Source organism: Canis lupus, chromosome 13 (assembly GCF_048164855.1).
Source record: "Canis lupus baileyi chromosome 13, mCanLup2.hap1, whole genome shotgun sequence".
In the NCBI taxonomy this organism is placed as follows: Eukaryota; Metazoa; Chordata; class Mammalia; order Carnivora; family Canidae; genus Canis; species Canis lupus.
Genome location: NC_132850.1, coordinates 11,814,467 through 11,831,385, shown reverse-complemented (window position 1 = coordinate 11,831,385; position 16,919 = coordinate 11,814,467). Strand labels below are relative to the sequence as shown.

The 16,919-nt window shown below is 35.2% G+C and overlaps 1 protein-coding gene across 4 annotated transcripts in view; it reads right to left on the bottom strand.

The window, feature by feature from the left end:
- The window catches only part of FAF1 (Fas associated factor 1), a 460,794-nt gene that overhangs the window by 102,987 nt on the left and 340,888 nt on the right, over positions 1-16,919 (bottom strand). For all 4 annotated transcript variants that reach the window (XM_072772177.1, XM_072772178.1, XM_072772179.1 and 1 more), the window contains one exon: positions 16,004-16,158. In XM_072772177.1, coding sequence (XP_072628278.1) covers positions 16,004-16,158 — 155 coding nt within the window. The remainder of the gene's footprint in view (positions 1-16,003; positions 16,159-16,919) is intronic.

The following is a 16,919-nucleotide window of genomic DNA, read 5'->3' as shown; positions in this document are numbered from 1 at the left end:
GAAATGAATATAATCTTTTAGCCTTCCATGCAATAGTAATGAACTGGCATGTTACTTAGGTGTTTGAATAACATTCCATTCAGTAGATGTATATGTTACTATAATCATAACTATTCACCTATAGCTAGATTTTTCTTATTTATTTATTTTTAAAGATTTTATTTATGTATTCATGAGAGACATAGAAAGAGAGGCAGAGACACAGGCAGAGGGAGAAGCAGGCTCCCTGCAGGGAGTCCAGTGCAGAACTTGATTCCAGGACCCCGGGATCATGACCTGAGCCAAAGGCAGATGCTCAACCACTGAGCAACCCAGGTGCTCCTCCAGCTAAATTTTTCTTTGTAGTTTTTCATCATTATAAATAATACTGGGGTAACTAACCTGAAGTATTTCCTTAAGATAAAAAGTCTGTACAGTGGAATTACAGGGTAAAAAGGTAGAATCATTTAATGACTATTGATCTGTGTTATCAATATGTATCAATCATTTCCTAAAAGGATGGTATAATGTCTCTCCATGAAAATGCAAATACTGTATGAAGTTTAGAACACAGCCAAACTAAAGGCAAATTTAAGAAAACAGGTGAGAGTTTGGGAAGATTTAATCTAAAAATCATCTCTCACATGTCTGAGGCTTATTAGACTTCCCAGTAAGAGTAAACTGTTAACTTGTCTCAATTGATTAGTAGTCAGGGTTTAAAAATTTCAATTAACTTCTTAATTTATCTTCTTATTGTCACCTACAAATCACTCAAGTGAAAAGGCTTTGAGGCACTGACAATTTAATGACTGTAGGGTCATTATTTATACTAATTTTTTGTAAGGACAATAATCATAAATAGATAACTGGCTCTCTTTTTCTTATCACCCTAAGAACATATTCATTTATTTTAAGTAGCCCATATAAATCTTAGTTGGGAGGAGTAACAGAACATATCTAATCCAATCTCTTATCAAATGTAAAAATTCCTCCTCTAGCCATGTAAAGAGAATATTCATTTTCCAGGGGTTGCATAAAAGAACAAATGTATGCTAAATGATAGATAATATTTCTTCTGTGTTTTGCCTTTAACAATCAATCAATATTTAGGAGGGCCTACTAAATATAAGACAAGATAAGATATGGTTTCTGTCTTTAAGATACTAAGGATATTTTGGGTTTGGTAAATAAAGGCCCATAAATAGGAAACATAATCTGGTATTTAAGTGGGGTCTGGATTTAATGGTTTACATGAAGTGTTGGAGAGTTCAGAGAATGGAATGGCGGCCTAGAAGTCAGGGAGAATTTTGTGTTCCATGATGGTATTCCTGGACAGCTATTAGAAGGAGAGGAATCATCTCTTATTCACCTCCGCATTCCTAGCACCTAGTGACTAATTTATTTGTTACATGAATAAGCAATTCACCTTTATCTCTACTATAACAATGTTGACCATATGACTTTTCTTTTCCTCTTCCAACTACTTCTGAAATCAATTTAATTAAGATGCTGTGAATTATCATGATCTCTAAAGTCTCTTCCACTGTGCTTCTATCACCATAGGTCATTTGGACCCTCAAAATAAGCAGGTGTTGGTCCACAAGTTCATGACTTGAAGCTTCCCTCCTGAGCATACTGCAATTTTTACATAATTTCATCCTGTCACCACCCACTGACTGAAAATGTGACTTTAAAAGAGGTGTAAAATATTCAAACATTAACATATTAGGGGCACCTCGGTGGCTCTCAATTCATTAAGCACCAGACTCTTGGTTTTGGATCAGGTCATGATCTCATGGGTCGTGGGATCAAGTTCTGCACTGGACTCTGTGCTTGCGTGGAGTAGTCTGCTTAAGATCTTAAGATTCTTTCTCTTCTGCTACCCCTTCCTCCATTCTCCCTCTCAAACAAATAAATAAAATCTTAAAAAATTAACATATTAAGAAAAATAGTAATTATTGCAAGCAGCATAATTCTGTAGGAAGAACAGACTTAGACATCAAATAAGCCCAATTTTGTCACTTACTAGTTGTTTCTTTGGATAACTTAATTATTCTGAGCCTTAGCTTTCTCATATATAAAATGAAGATAATGATACCTATTTTTAGAACTGGTCTGAAGATTACTTAATATTCTTTTTTTCCCCTTTTATATGCTTCAGAATCAAAATCAGTTTTTTCTTTAATCAACTCCCCTGGTCCCCAAAATTAAGGATATGGCAAAATGTTTCGTTTCTTTTCTTTTCTTTTCTTTTTTTCTTTCTTTCTTTAAAGATTTACTTATTTATTTGTGATAGACATAGAGAGAGAGAGAGAGAGAGAGAGAGAGGCAGAGACACAGGAGGAGGGAGAAGCAGGCTCCATGCCTGGGAGCCGGACGTGGGACTCGATCCCGGGACTCCAGGATCGCGCCCTGGGCCAAAGGCTGGCGCCAAACCGCTGAACCACCCAGGGATCCCCTGGCAAAATGTTTCTTAAAAGAAACTGTAACAGCAGTACAGTACAGCAGTACAGACTCACATCACTAAACAAGGAGTTTGCTTAGCACCATGCTTGGCATTATATTATTTTGCTTTATAACTTCTACAGTATATTTCAGTATCCTTGTAACATAATATCATGCCTTATTCTAGGGTAGAGATTTGAAGATACATTTTTTTCATATTGTCATGTTCCCTGAATTTTTCCTCCACTGTCAATGTTCCGAAAGAAGCCAACCAACTCTGAAATAAATGATGCTCAAAATTATTTTATATAATAATAAAATCACAGAGTCTCCATTGACATTTATACATAATTTCTTTACGTATTTGATTTCTTAAAAAGCTTTTATTTAAATTCCAGTTAACGTATAGTGTAATATTAGTTTCAGGTGTACTATATAGTGATTCTATACTTCCATACAATATCTGATGCTCATCACAAGAAGTGCACTCCTTAATCCCCATCACCTATTTAACCCATCTCCCCATCCACCTCCATCCTAAGGGATAAAAAAGATTGGGAGAGTATAAGCAGAAATCTCATAAACAGCAGGAAAATAAAAGATAAATGACCAACAGTCCAATATATTAGCATTTCAGTCACCCATTAAAGCTTCCAAATAGGATACAATTACAATCCAGTACTTGACAAAGACTCACTTGAGATAGCTGATGTCTGACAAAGAGAGTTGAATGGATAGGTTGGCTACATAGGATTCTCCTATGTAAGTTCTATACTGGCTATGAATAAGATCATCAAAAAGGAATATTTAAGGACCATATCACCTAAGTTCCCTAAAAAAATTACCATTACTGAAAAAAGATATTTAATACAAAGCCCTCTGCTTTTACAGAGGATTAATATAAGAAACATCTATTTAAATTTAAAATAATCTGTCATATGCAAAACAATAGAAAAGAATTATCTATTTTATTTCTTAAATGACTCAGATAATCATGCAAAAAACTCTCTCTTGAACTCAGTGCCAGGAAATCTTGAGATGAACTGTTAATTTTTTTTATTAGTTGATAAGAACTATAAATGGTAAACTGTAAGCTCTAGGGTATAGTATCTGACACATAGTAGAAACTCAATAAATATATATTGGATGGATAGATGAATAAATGAGGATATGCCTATCACATTTCCTTTTTCTCCTAAGCTGCCAGAATTATAGAGCTGAAATTGGTGTTTATGTACAAAACTTGAGTCAACCCAGGAGTTTATAAATGTTTAATGGATAGATATGTTACTGGACAAAGAAATGGACAGGTTGTAGAATAAATGGGACAGTAAAAAGCTAGAATGAATGATGATAAAATGACTATTATCTGAGGAATCTGCATCCCTAAAGATAAGTAAATACCATAAGTTTTAAAAAGTACAGATCAGTAAACTTGACCTCAGTCCTCTACAAAAGCTAGAAAAGTCACTTAGACAAATGGCTTATGAATACTTAGAATACTGTAGTGATGACTAGGAGTCAACATGGGTTATTAAGAACACAATAAGCCTAACTATGAGGTTACCAGGTTGAGAACTCATGAACACTCCTTAAGCTTCAACTATCTGAACTTGACTAAGAAGTGACGAAGTGTCTTAAAGTATCCTTCCTTCAGGGTAAGATTCAGAAATGCAGGCTAAGTTGGATAAATTCTCTGTCACTGAAAAACTGAACCTATAGACCACTACCAAACTGACAGTAGTCTCAAACAGCTTACCATTTGGCTTTGTCAACATTTTCATAAATATCTGAGATAAAGAAATCAAATATACATATATAGATAAAATGCACTAAGCACTTACTCTGTGCCAGACTTTTCAAAAATCAATTATCCCACTTATTTCTAACAACTCTAAGGGATGTTGTTTTTAATCTCCATGTTCCAATACAGAAACTGCAACTTAGAGGAGTTAAGCAACTTGCCCAATGTCACTATGGTGGCCTACTGGCATAGCTAAAATTCCAATCCTAGTTTGATAAATCCAAATTAATTCAAACTTAACCATTATGCTATTCTGCATTTTTATATTAACAAGTATATATATATATAACAAGTAGTTACTGAGAATTGCAGTAAGAAACAAAGCTAGGAAGATTGATGTATTTTTGCCTTTAGGAATCCTATGTTCTAGTGTAAGAATTAGCAAGCAAAATTTTAATAATCAAAAGTAATGACTTATTATGAAAAGTTCTAAGAGAGTTCTATGAAAGAGAATGATGGTGAAGAAGCTTTCTCTAAAGTTTTAATAGGACTTTTTGAAGAGTAGATATTTAACACTGAGACCAGAAGAAAGAAAATTAAGAGTCACTTCTATCAAATGACTTCTGTTTTCTCGGCTAGTGAGGATAGCTGAGAAAGGGAGAAGTGAGGGACATGAGATGTTTAATGAAAGAGTAGTAGTATGAAATAGCCATCTTATCTGGAGAAAGAAAAACTAGAGAATCACAGTAGGCTTGCTCAGTATTATTGTGTACTTGCTTGAAGTTGTGTTTACTTAGGAAAAATATTAGTGTGAGTGTTTCCAGCAGTGTTCAAATGCAAGGGCATAAGCATAGAGAAGGTGAATAGTTGGGTTCAAAAAACTGAGTGCAATGGAGGGAGACGGAATGACAGAATTTAAGATATTCCAAGGAAGTGATAATGATGGACTTTGAAATCTAAATAGGACAAAGAGAGAAATGAGATTGGAGACAGAAGAGGGTACACGAAGTAAAGTGGTAGGGTCAAGAGATTAGAGGGCATAATGATATATATATATATATATATATATATATACCTTATATATAAGGTTTATAAGCAAGTAAGATAGGGATAGGAAGTGTTGGTCAGGTGCTTGAAATAAAAATATCTGAGGTGAGGGATCCCTGGGTGGCGCAGCGGTTTGGTGCCTGCCTTTGGCCCAGGGCGCGATCCTGGAGACCTGGGATCAAATCCCACGTCGGGCTCCCGGTGCATGGAGCCTGCTTCTCCCTCTGCCTGTGTCTCTGCCTCTCTCTCTCTCTCTCTCTCCCTGTGTGACTATCATAAATAAATAAAAATTAAAAAAAAATAAAAAATATTTGAGGTGATAAAGTTTCTCTTGATGACCACATCTAAGTATAGTAAATAAGAAAAAAAATTTCTAGAGTTAGATATTTCTAGGTACAGAAAAGATTATCAAGAATGATAACAGTAGAAATGTTAGGAGTTACAACATCATTTATGAGTGATAACTCTTGGGAGAGTTAATAGAATCTGAACTTCAAAAGATACTATCAGTCAACTACATTAGTACAGAATGGTAGAGATCTAGTTTAGTAACAACCCAGCCCATTCTCAGCAGCCTCATCTCTGAAAAACTGGTAGCGGGTTTTAGTTGACTACCTCAGTTGAGTAGGAGTCAATAATACAATTACAGAATAGAATTGAGCATAGCATGAGATAAACCTGCTCTGGAGCAATATTCTTGATTTTGGGCACCTTTAGAATGGGCTGGGTCTAGATATCCTAGCATATAAGGAACAATGGAAATAAACATACTTTGTAAGGAAAGGCAAGAAAAATAGGGCAAACAAGAAAGCTGTGGTTAAACTGAGAATGGACCGTAATGCAGAAGTGAAGTTAGGTTTATTAATTCCCAAGCTAGGCTTATTGATTCAAAACTAGAACCAAGAGGGAGAAAGTTGCAGAAGCCCTGTAGAGGAAGAAGCACTGTAGCAAATACCTTTTCTAGCTTTTAGAGTAGCTCAAAAATATACTACCTTTTGAAGTGTTAATTTCTTTGTCCCTGGTAGTATTCAGGTAGCAACTGTAGTAACATCAGGTAAACACATTATGAGGACAAATGCCTGCATGGCTAAAAACTGGATGTTGAGAATACCTCTAACCTGCAACTCTAAGATTTAGTGAATCCCTTGTTTATTTGTTCCTTGAGTAAAAGGCCCATGTGTTATATTTCTCTTGTAACCCCACAAGGCTTTGCACACAGTTATTCAGTACATTTTTATTGTTAAATAATCCAGTCTGACAAGGTCATGGGATAAGAAGCATTATGAAGCAGAAAAGCATAGGTTGATCTGGGATTTACCTCTAGTATAACCATTTACATGACCTTGAGTAAATTACAGAACCTCGCTGAGCCAAAAATAGTTTCCACATATGTGGTATTGGACCTTTGCTATTTACCATGCAGAATTACTGTAGTTCAATGAGGTAATGTATATACAGTGAGGATTAAATGAGTTCGTATATAGAGTTGGGCATATCGTAGATACTTTAATGGTTGTAGTTATTATGTATTTTGATTTTAAATATTTCTTAATTTTTATTTTTTAAAGATTTTCTTTATCTATTTGACAGCGAGTACAAGCAGGGGGACTGGCAGGCAGAGGGAGAGGGAGAGGGAGAAGCAGGCTCTGTGCTAAGCAGTAAGCAGGGAGCCCAACATGGGGCTCGATCCCAGGGTCCTGAGCCGAAGTCAGACGCCCAACTGGCTTGAGCCACCCAGCTGCCCTGTGTTTTAATTTTTAAAGAGCAGTAATGATAGGCTTGTTCTTAGCTACTGATACTCTCTCAGTAGAAGCTCCTGTCAAAAATGGCATGAGCTTGGAGAACAGTTCTAAGGGTAAGGAAGTTAACTTTATTGGTGAAAGAGGCAGAAAATGATTGTGGCTTCTTAGCTACACTACACTAATGCCACTCTGACTAAACTATTACAAACAGGTAAGGGCAGTATGCTATAATCTACTTACATACTTTACTAACATTTAGTTTAAAAACGAAATCTTGCTGACTTCTCATTTTTCTATTGAAAACAATTGTGTCCAAGTCATCAGAAAGAGAATTTTAGAGATCGAGATACAGCAATCAAAGCTTTTTATTTTTCATATAAACTTGCTTCATTCTTTCCTTAGTTGAGATGTATAAAAAAGAACATTAAAGAGGACTTTCTTGGCTGATCATGTGTTGAGGAAAAGATACACAGAAGGAGACTGTTTAGGATGATTCTTGAAATTCTTGCTGTGGCTACAGACTGAGCCAATAGAAGATAAATTAACAGAAGGCTTTTTACCAAAATCCCTAAGATTAATAATATAAAACTATTTTGTCACTTTATTACTATAATGCAATCAAGTTCAGAGACACAAAACATGTTTGAGGAAAGGATACCAAATATTTCCTAATAAATTACCCAAACACATAGGAAACAGGATTTCATCTGACTCCCCAGTTCCAGACTAATAGTTATTTCCTTTTTCAATTTTTTGGTGGCACATTTAGCCAATAGATCATTAAGAAAATTGGGCACCAAAACCTCTTTGGAGTATCTATGTAGACTGACAGGCAAATACTGGAAAAATGTCAGAGGAACTAGTTTCCAGAGCTGGTTTTATACAACTGAACTAACATGTTTCTTTTATAATTTTTCTGAGTGTATTACTATCAGTATTTATGGAAGATGAGAACTGTGCTACTGATTTAAGTGGAATAGATGACATGACTAGTAAAAACTCTTCAGAAACAACCACAAATATAAAAATTATTAATACTAACAAAGCAGTTAAGAAAATAAATAAATCTCTTGAAATCTTTTCAATTTCAGGCAAGACGAAAGGCAAAAGCGATAATGAAGTATATTACTTAAATCTGGTATTTCATTTTGGAGATGTCTTATTTTTAGAATTTGTTTCATTAGACATCTCATGTTTTTTATTCTATATAAACACTATATGAACAGAGGTATTTTACTTCTGGCAGTCATATTTACTTGAATCTGTATACTCTAAAATACTAGGATAACCAACTACTGGGAGTGAATATTTGCACAGAACCGTATATGAGTTCAGAGTCACAGAACAGGAAAGAATTTGGCATCAGAGCACAAAGGCTTGGCATTAAGCTGAAACTTGGAGTTCTTGAAAAGGCAATGATTCTTTTAATTCTGTGACTCTTACAATCAAGATACTTCAAATATTCAAAACACAAAGGATTTAGCAGAAAGGCCAAAGAGAACACCATGAGAGTAACAAGAAAGATTTAGTGCATGAGAAAAATAAGATTTTTAAAAAACTTACAATGTTGTTCTTTTGGACTGTCTTGCCAACAGTTATCACCTTTGTATTGTTCTTTTCTAAAATAGTTTTCACACAGACTGTGAAAACACATAGAAAACTGTATCTGAGTTAAATGCACATTTCCTTAATAGCAATAATTAGATTAATGTCATGGAAAAATATACAGCTTGATTCAGATATAATGTCACCAGGCTGTTATGATTGTAGTACAAGGTAGTACTGTGGGAAGTATCCAAATCGGTAAAAAAGGTTTCCAAAGTAGTCACTTAAAAATACCCAAAAAGAAAATTTTTAAAAGGATAATCTTCTATTTTAAAAAGAGTGAAGTATTATAAACTGTTTAGCCATCATCTATACACAAACTGGCTGGTTCTCAATCATGAGAGGCCATCACCTTTTATCTTCCTCTCTTTCCCTTCCTTTCAGTACTGTTAGAGAACTATTCACAAGTGCACCCTTGGACAATGCTGAGCAGTAATTATGACTTGCTGACAAAGAGATATGAACAATTACTGAGCCCATTTTGAAACCCTACACTAATAAAGTCATTAGATGCTGCCCTTGCCATGATCCTTCTAAAAGCTTCTGAAGTTACAAGAACACACGGCATTGTTTGCAGGGACAATTGCTGCTGGCAGAACGCAAACCTTGAGTTAAACCAGGCTGCAAATTGATCTTGACATTCTGTTAAGACCGCCACTAAAAATCAAAAGCAGAGGAGAAAAGGAGAAAATGAGTGGGTAGGATGTAATCATGGAACAGGAGGGGTTCCTCCTCACCTTCTCTCCTCCCTCTTCACAAAACAAACCAGGGAGAAAATGACAAACTCTCCTGGTGTTTTGGAACCTTTATTTTAAAGCATTAATTAAGCCCTTGACCTGGGATGTTTAGGATGGCAATACATTTCCTTTAAAAGTACTGGAAGGAAAACGTAGCACAAAGGGAATAAAGCAGATTGGGAAAAATTATATGGAAATCTGGCATGAAGGCTCTTATGAAGTCTTGGTTCCCTGACCACAACATGTCCATCTGTTTTCCCAGCTACTTCTGCAGAATCCCTATCTGCTCTGAGGGAAGCAGCTGGAAATTAACACTCCTTGTGTATCCCACCCAGACCCCACACCTGGGCTATATTTGCTGGATCAAATGGAGGTGTAGGGTTAGAGTAACATGGTCATCTAGGCTTCAGCCAGGCATGAAGCACTGAGTAGTTTGGAATTAAGGGTATGCCACTGTGAATATGGCTAATTACTGAGATGGAAAGTGCAGGTGAAGACAGCCTACTGATAATAAGAGCTTTAAGTCAATTAACTCTTGCCAAAGATTAAGTAATGTGGAAAACTATCACTTGAATATTAAGGCTAACAAGTACCTGTCAGCATAGCAGCAGAAGTTTACAGTGATCTGTAATACCGCACCCAGGGGCATTAAGTTCAAAAGCTAGTATTAACAGGCAATAGAATTCTGTGAACATTGGTACTAACTGCAGAGGAAAAATTTAATACAACACTGTATATGTTACATGTGCAACCTGTGTAATTGTCAGCAATTCCCAGGTAACTGCAGCTACTCAGAACACTACTTAGAAATAGTGGGCAGTGTCCAATTTAGTACTTTGTAGCATGCATGCTTTAATACTCTGTAGCATGTGCTAAGCATTGCACCTCGGAAACTTACATATAAACAGCTTACAGCTGGCTGATGACCTCAGTTGGCACTATCATAGTCAAATTCAATGTTTAAGTTTTTTAGAATTAAATCATCTAAGCCAGTACCTATACCAGCTGGAGATATTTGCCTTGTGGGTCCTCCTGGTCAGAACAAGAGATATCCATTAATCCACTTAGTATTGGTTAATATTGGTGGTTTACTGTGCCACATGTTATGTAGCTTTGCTTGATGAAGCAACTACAGCCAAAACTCACAGCTTCACACCAAGGGCACTCAAGTGCCGATGTTCCATGCAACCAAAGATGTGCAAATAACTCTAAAAGAGGGAAGCAAATTAATGCTTATTGTGCTAGTGCTTTATATAGTACTGTCTATATTTAATTCAAATGGTGCCCAAATGGAACTTGCCTGGCTCTTTGGCATAATTCATCATGTAGCCAGGCTAGCACGCTGGTCTAATGGACATGTTTCCTTTAATCAGCACCATCACCATAGCACAGGCAACAATATTCTAAAGTGCTCCAGGAACAACAGAAGACAGAGTACCTAGTCTGGACATTGTTCACTTTATAAGGAAAATGAAGGCTTTTGCTTGATCAATCCTATTAATGGGTATGGGGGAAGATCACACATTTACAGTACAGCAACATTTCCTTTTTTTTTAAGATTTTTATTATTTATTCATGAGAGAGAGAGAGAGAGAGAGGCAGAGACACAGGCAGAGAGAGAAGCAGGCTCCATGAGGGAGCCTGATGTGGGACTCGATCCCAAGGCCCCAGGATCACACCCTGAGCTGAAGGCAGGCGTTCAACCACTGAGCCACCCAGGGAACTCCTACAGCAGCATTTCCATGCACTTTCCACTACCCAAGCTCGTCACCCTCATTATTAGTAAGACTAGTAGAGATTATTTATTAATATAACACTGACTTTTTCAAAGGCACTGTGTAATACACTGAGATTACAGACATAGCTCCTTTAGGGAGCTGACAACCTAATAGGGAGACAGACAATAACCATACAGCATAATAAGTTCCATCAATACAAGTTAGTCTATGGACATTATGGGAGTGCAAAGAAAGGGCATTTTTCCCTCAGACTGAGAGGCAAGAGGATGATGGACAAAGGCAAAGCTTCCTAGAGGTGATACCTGTCCTGAATTTTAATAAATTATTCTTTTATAACATAAGCATTTATTCACTAGAAATATATTGTCCTTAAATATATTTTTACTGTATTACTTAAATCCATGATAGTTTTCAACACGTTTCTGGATCCAAAAGAGTATTTGATCTCTGCTCCATTGTCTGCTTGTAAGCATATGCCAATACTGGGATGAATCATTAACAAAACAACTTGAGATCTGTCCATCCCTACTGGTTGACCTGACTCCTCAATCTGGTTCAGACCAGATCCTTCTATTTTTTTTTCTCTCCTCCACAATTATGTAAACCATTGATCCTTCATTTCTAAGTATGAGGTTTAAAAACCAATATTCTTTTATAAAAATAGAAAATATCTGCAACTAGGAATGCTGTGAATATAAAAATCTCTCTCTAAAAAAAAAAGCAAAACTTCTAATTTCATTTTTCCATGTGTCATTTCTTTCAAGTCCTTCCTTGGCCCACCCAGGTAGAGTAATTCCCTATGAATTTCATCTGTACTCCCAAAGCACCCTGCACGTACTTCATATTACATATTACATATTAGCTCTATGTCTGTCTTCCTACTAGACTATGAGTATTTTGAACATTAAGTACTGTATCTTTTTCATCTTCTCATCCTCAGTGCAAAGCAGCATTCCTGGTTCATATGAAATATTCAGTAAATGTTTACTCAATGAATAAACATGAAGGAAATATACATTTCTTAAGATACTCTTTTAGGCACTTTCAGAAGTGATTTGCAGGATCTCCTTGTTTACTATTATCTGTTTTTAGCTTTTTCATTTACAAGTATATCCTACTGTTTCTTTCAGAGTCATTGTTTAGATGAATATTTAGGAAATTATACCTTCTAGCACTTCTTAAGGCTAACGAGGGCTTACTGCCTACTGCTTTAAGAAAGAATGGACCTGAATTCCAATCAGACATGGCGGCCAACAAGACTGTACAGAGTTTTACAGGAAAGAAACCTCCATTTGGATGTATAATACTGAGATTATAAACACATTCTTTGGTGGAATTGGATCCATACATTCATTTACCAAATGCTTATTTTCTTTCTTCTAGCAATTTGCAAATTTAAAGTGCTTTATTGAATGAGACAAATAACATGAATAAGCCTTTCCAGAAGACCACAATTTAGTGAGGGAGATGATAGGTACCTAATCATTACTGCTAAAATCTGATGTCTCAATTCATATTTGGAATGTTTCAAGAAATTATTCTATCCCATTTTATTTTTTTGTTCTAATACTTTTTAAAAATATTTTTAATTTAAATTCAATCTGCCAACATATAGTATAACACCCAGTGCTCATCACATCAAGTGCCCTCCTCAGTGCCCATCACTCAGTTACCCCATCCCCCCACACCCTCCCCTTCTGCAACCCTTTGTTTCCCAGAGTTAGGAGTCTCTTGTGGTTTGTCTTCCTCTCTAATTTTTCCCCACTCAGTTTCCCTCCTTTACCTCACCTCCCTTTCACTATTTCTCATATTCCACATATGAGTGAAACCATATGATGATTGTCTTTCTCCACATAATCTATTATATATAGGCTGGTCAACTTAAGTATTGAACTTAGAAAGTTATTAGAATCACTTCAGAGGTGGGAAATCCATATCAACATCACAGCAGTGTACAACAGTGACATTCTATAGACATCTGTCAGATCAGGAAATTTAACCTTATAACCACAACTGACCTTCACATTCTGATAACTTTACCAAAGCACTCACTTAAGTTCAGTATCCTTCACTTATCTTATGTTAGATTCACAGTAAACTGAAGAGGACTAATGTTTCTGTAGGTTTAACAGAGTGTTTCTGAAGCAAAAGCAAATTTGCTTGGCAAGTTCCTCCCCATCTTGGGTACCAATGTTCCCAGCTATCATGTCAGGGGGTAGTCCCAGAAAACCACTAAGGAGTCACCCCGACTAACCAGCTTACAGGCTCAGGATTTTTAAGACTGGTTGATCAGTATGAACTAGAACAGCCAGATAATGGGACCAGACAAGCCATCCACCAGGAATTTATTTCCAAACTTTTACATTTGCCATAAGAAAATCACAATTAAAAGGAAACCCACAGCAATAATCTTGTTGGTGATGCCTAGAAATCTCTTCTATATTTTCACATATTAATCTGTCATATTTAACTCTCTGGTAATATGCAAATGATGGCACAGCAACTTTTGAAATATAGCTCACTGACCAATAAATATTAGTGCAGCAATCTTCTACTGAATTGAGAGTGAAAGTTTGAGGTTTTGTTACTTAGTGTTAATAGCATCAAATGGATAATGCAGTAAATTTTTATGACAAACACCTTTGGATAAAATGTGCTGCTAAAAAAATCTAAGTAAGATCACAAAGAAACTCAATTAGACAATATATTTAGATGAATCTATGATGAGTGGCCAGAAAATTGTTGCTAAGCTAATCCTTTTTTGGACAATAAATCAGCCTAGTTTATTAAAATTTTCTTACAGTTTAATATGTCAAAAGGAAATCCACTTTTACTCTTTTTTAGGAATATCCCATTCCAATGAATTTTTATCTTGTGTATGTAAAATGTGTACTTTTCCATTTGCTTTAACAATAATAATGAGCTGTACATGAAAACCATCTACATAATTCTGTTGCTTCATAGAAATAATTGTAACACCTTAACTTAAAATAGTTTTCAATTTGTAATGGGTAGAATTCGATTTTGAGGAAGGATTGCCAAGTATCTTAAATTCCAGAAATCGTAACATTCTCTTTCTCACCTTGGTGCTGTTTCTTGTTCCTATAAATATTTATTAAAGCAAATTCCTAGATGTTTCTATTTTCAGTCTTTAATTTCTTTTCATTTTCATGAATGTAATAATAATAATGAGAAGCCATATTTTTGTAAATGCAGATTAAAATAGCCTATCATACCTCATAGTCAGTCCTGCAATCCATTGAGGAATAGCTCTTAAAGCCTTAAACAAGGCCTTTATTTTGTGTTTTAAAAAAAGTGTCATAAGGAGTTAATAGGACACAGCTGTACTGGCTCTTTCTAATAAGCAGCTTCTGTCGCTTTGGTCACCACAGGTGTCTCTGTAACCTGCAAACTCTTATTACTAGTGTATCAAAGTTGTGCTACTTAACAGACTTCTTTAGTATAACATAACAAAGCAATTACATGGCTGTTGATTGCCAGTCATAAAAAAAAACCCTCAAACACTATTTTTCAAAAGAAACTACACTGCAATTTTTTGTCATTGTAAAATAAAAGGAACTAAGGAATTAAATGGAGGAAAGAACAAAATAACAGCAGGTAGCCTGCTGAACTTAGCCACTACAGATGGTTTAGAAATAGTGTTTCCTTCTCCATCAAGTTGTGGATAAAAGGAAAGGAGGAGATTCCTTACTGCCAGTGAATGGCAAAAGATTTAGCCAAGTCTCCAGTCTATGTATTTTGCCTCATGAAAGACCTTCGATGCTGCATTTTTATCTGTTTTTGGCACTGCTTTTCATCACCTTTAACTGAGTGTGAATAATAACCTGATTTAATTTAAACAAATACAGGTGCTAAAGGTTCTTTATTTATGTATAACAGGGAACATTTCCAAGGCAGAACGAAGTCATCCTGTGAAATTTCCTAACCATTTGCTTAAAGAAATGAAGTATTAGATGAAAAAATTGCTTCAACATTCTTTTGCTTCACAATAAAGGGAAGCATCATCTTTCTTTTCAGGTTTAGATTACATAAAACAAAGTCTAAATGATCAGCAAAAGTTCAGTGAGCTAAAAAATAATAATAAAAAAACAAATCAGATTATTTCTAATTGTTCCATGTTCATTTAAATAAATTAGCTAACTACAATAGGCTTGCCTTGAAATGAATTAATTTAATCTCCCTGTTCATATACCAGCAGCCTGTGATTATTATTGTGTTAACACACCCAAAGTAACATCATTGGATGTTATGGCGACATGTGTAATTAAACATGATGAAATGTATTTCAGATGGGAAATTCAAATAGGCAAAATATGAAGAATTATTCATCAGTTATAGATATTATGATTAACAAATTAAGTAAATTTATCCTGACAGCGAGGAAAAGGATTGTTTTTCCTACCAAGAATATGGATGTGTGCAAAAGAATGGGTGCAATAAAGCGATTACATCAATTAGTATATGCTAGAGTTAAGCTATTACCAACTCCATGGACTAGTCCAGAATGTCCTGCCTTCTTCACTGGAATTATTAAAAAATAAACTCACTACTAAGACTGTATGTTAGACTTGCCTTGCTTTTTCTGAAGATTATTAAAAATACAGATTTCCTCTAATAACTCAACAACATAGGAGAACATTAGAATATTCAGTACATAGAAATGTACCATACCAGTTTTACTGCAAAAAGATGAAAACAATGTACTTTGGTTTTGTTTTTGGGTTATTCTTAGATTTAGAAATCTTTTATAAATTAAGGTATATTTTCACACTGTAAATAACTGCACATGTTAGCTTCAACAAATAGCTTTTATATAATTACATGTAATGGTAGAGAATTTAATGCTGAGGATGAAAATGTTAATGATGATAAGAAACCAAATACAATGATAACTTTTTAAAAAAACTAGAAACCCAACTTACAACTTGTGAACAACAGTATTACCTTGCTCTGTTGGTGTCCTTTGTCAGATCCCAAGCCCAGGTTATAAAATTTTGACTCAGATAAGAGACAATAGATTCAGCACAAAGCATTTGTGAGCAGAACACGTTGGTTAATACACTTTCATCATGGTGGAGGTAGATAGCAAGAAGCTTTCTCTGAAAAGAGGAGAAAAGACTGATGAATTAAAATATCCAATAACATAAGATTTCTTGAATTTTGGAAAGGCATAATTGGTCAATATAAATAACAAAGACAAAATCACATGCTACTCCCTAAAAGAGTTCCTGACACTTGGGGAGTTCCTAAAGCATTTACTAAGATGAATAAATTTGGCTTCCTTATACTTCCTTATACTAAAGAGTCTAGGATAATTACATTGTTTTAGAGGCCACTGTCAAGATTCCTGTTAACATGTGCAAGCCTATCTCAAGCAGAATATGCCATAGAAATCCATTTTCTTTAAATAAAATGGATTTACAATTCTTCATATTAAAGCATACTTTAGAAAGGGAAAATTAATTTTGAACTATTCAACTTTGTACATAGAAAAAAATACTGATTAAGATTGGTTGCCAAAATCTCTCTTAATGTATTTTTCGTTTTTAATCTGAACACGGGAAGTCTCTTCTACTTGAAAGGAAAAGGTCTGAAATGAAGTTGTGTTTTACTTCCACAGGTAATTTCAAAGTCCTTAATGTGTTCTCATATTAAAGTCCTTGTGTAAGATCATGTAACAGCTAACTGCCAATGGAAGGATGGTAGAAAATAGTTCACTTCACATGAATTCTTTCTAGTCTATATTTCAGAAAATGTCCCTGTGGTTTCTCATACTGAGAATTATTCCTTCCCCTTTGCTTGATAAACTTCCTTTCAAGAAATGGCATTTACTCTCTTAAAATAGTGTCCTCTGTCATAC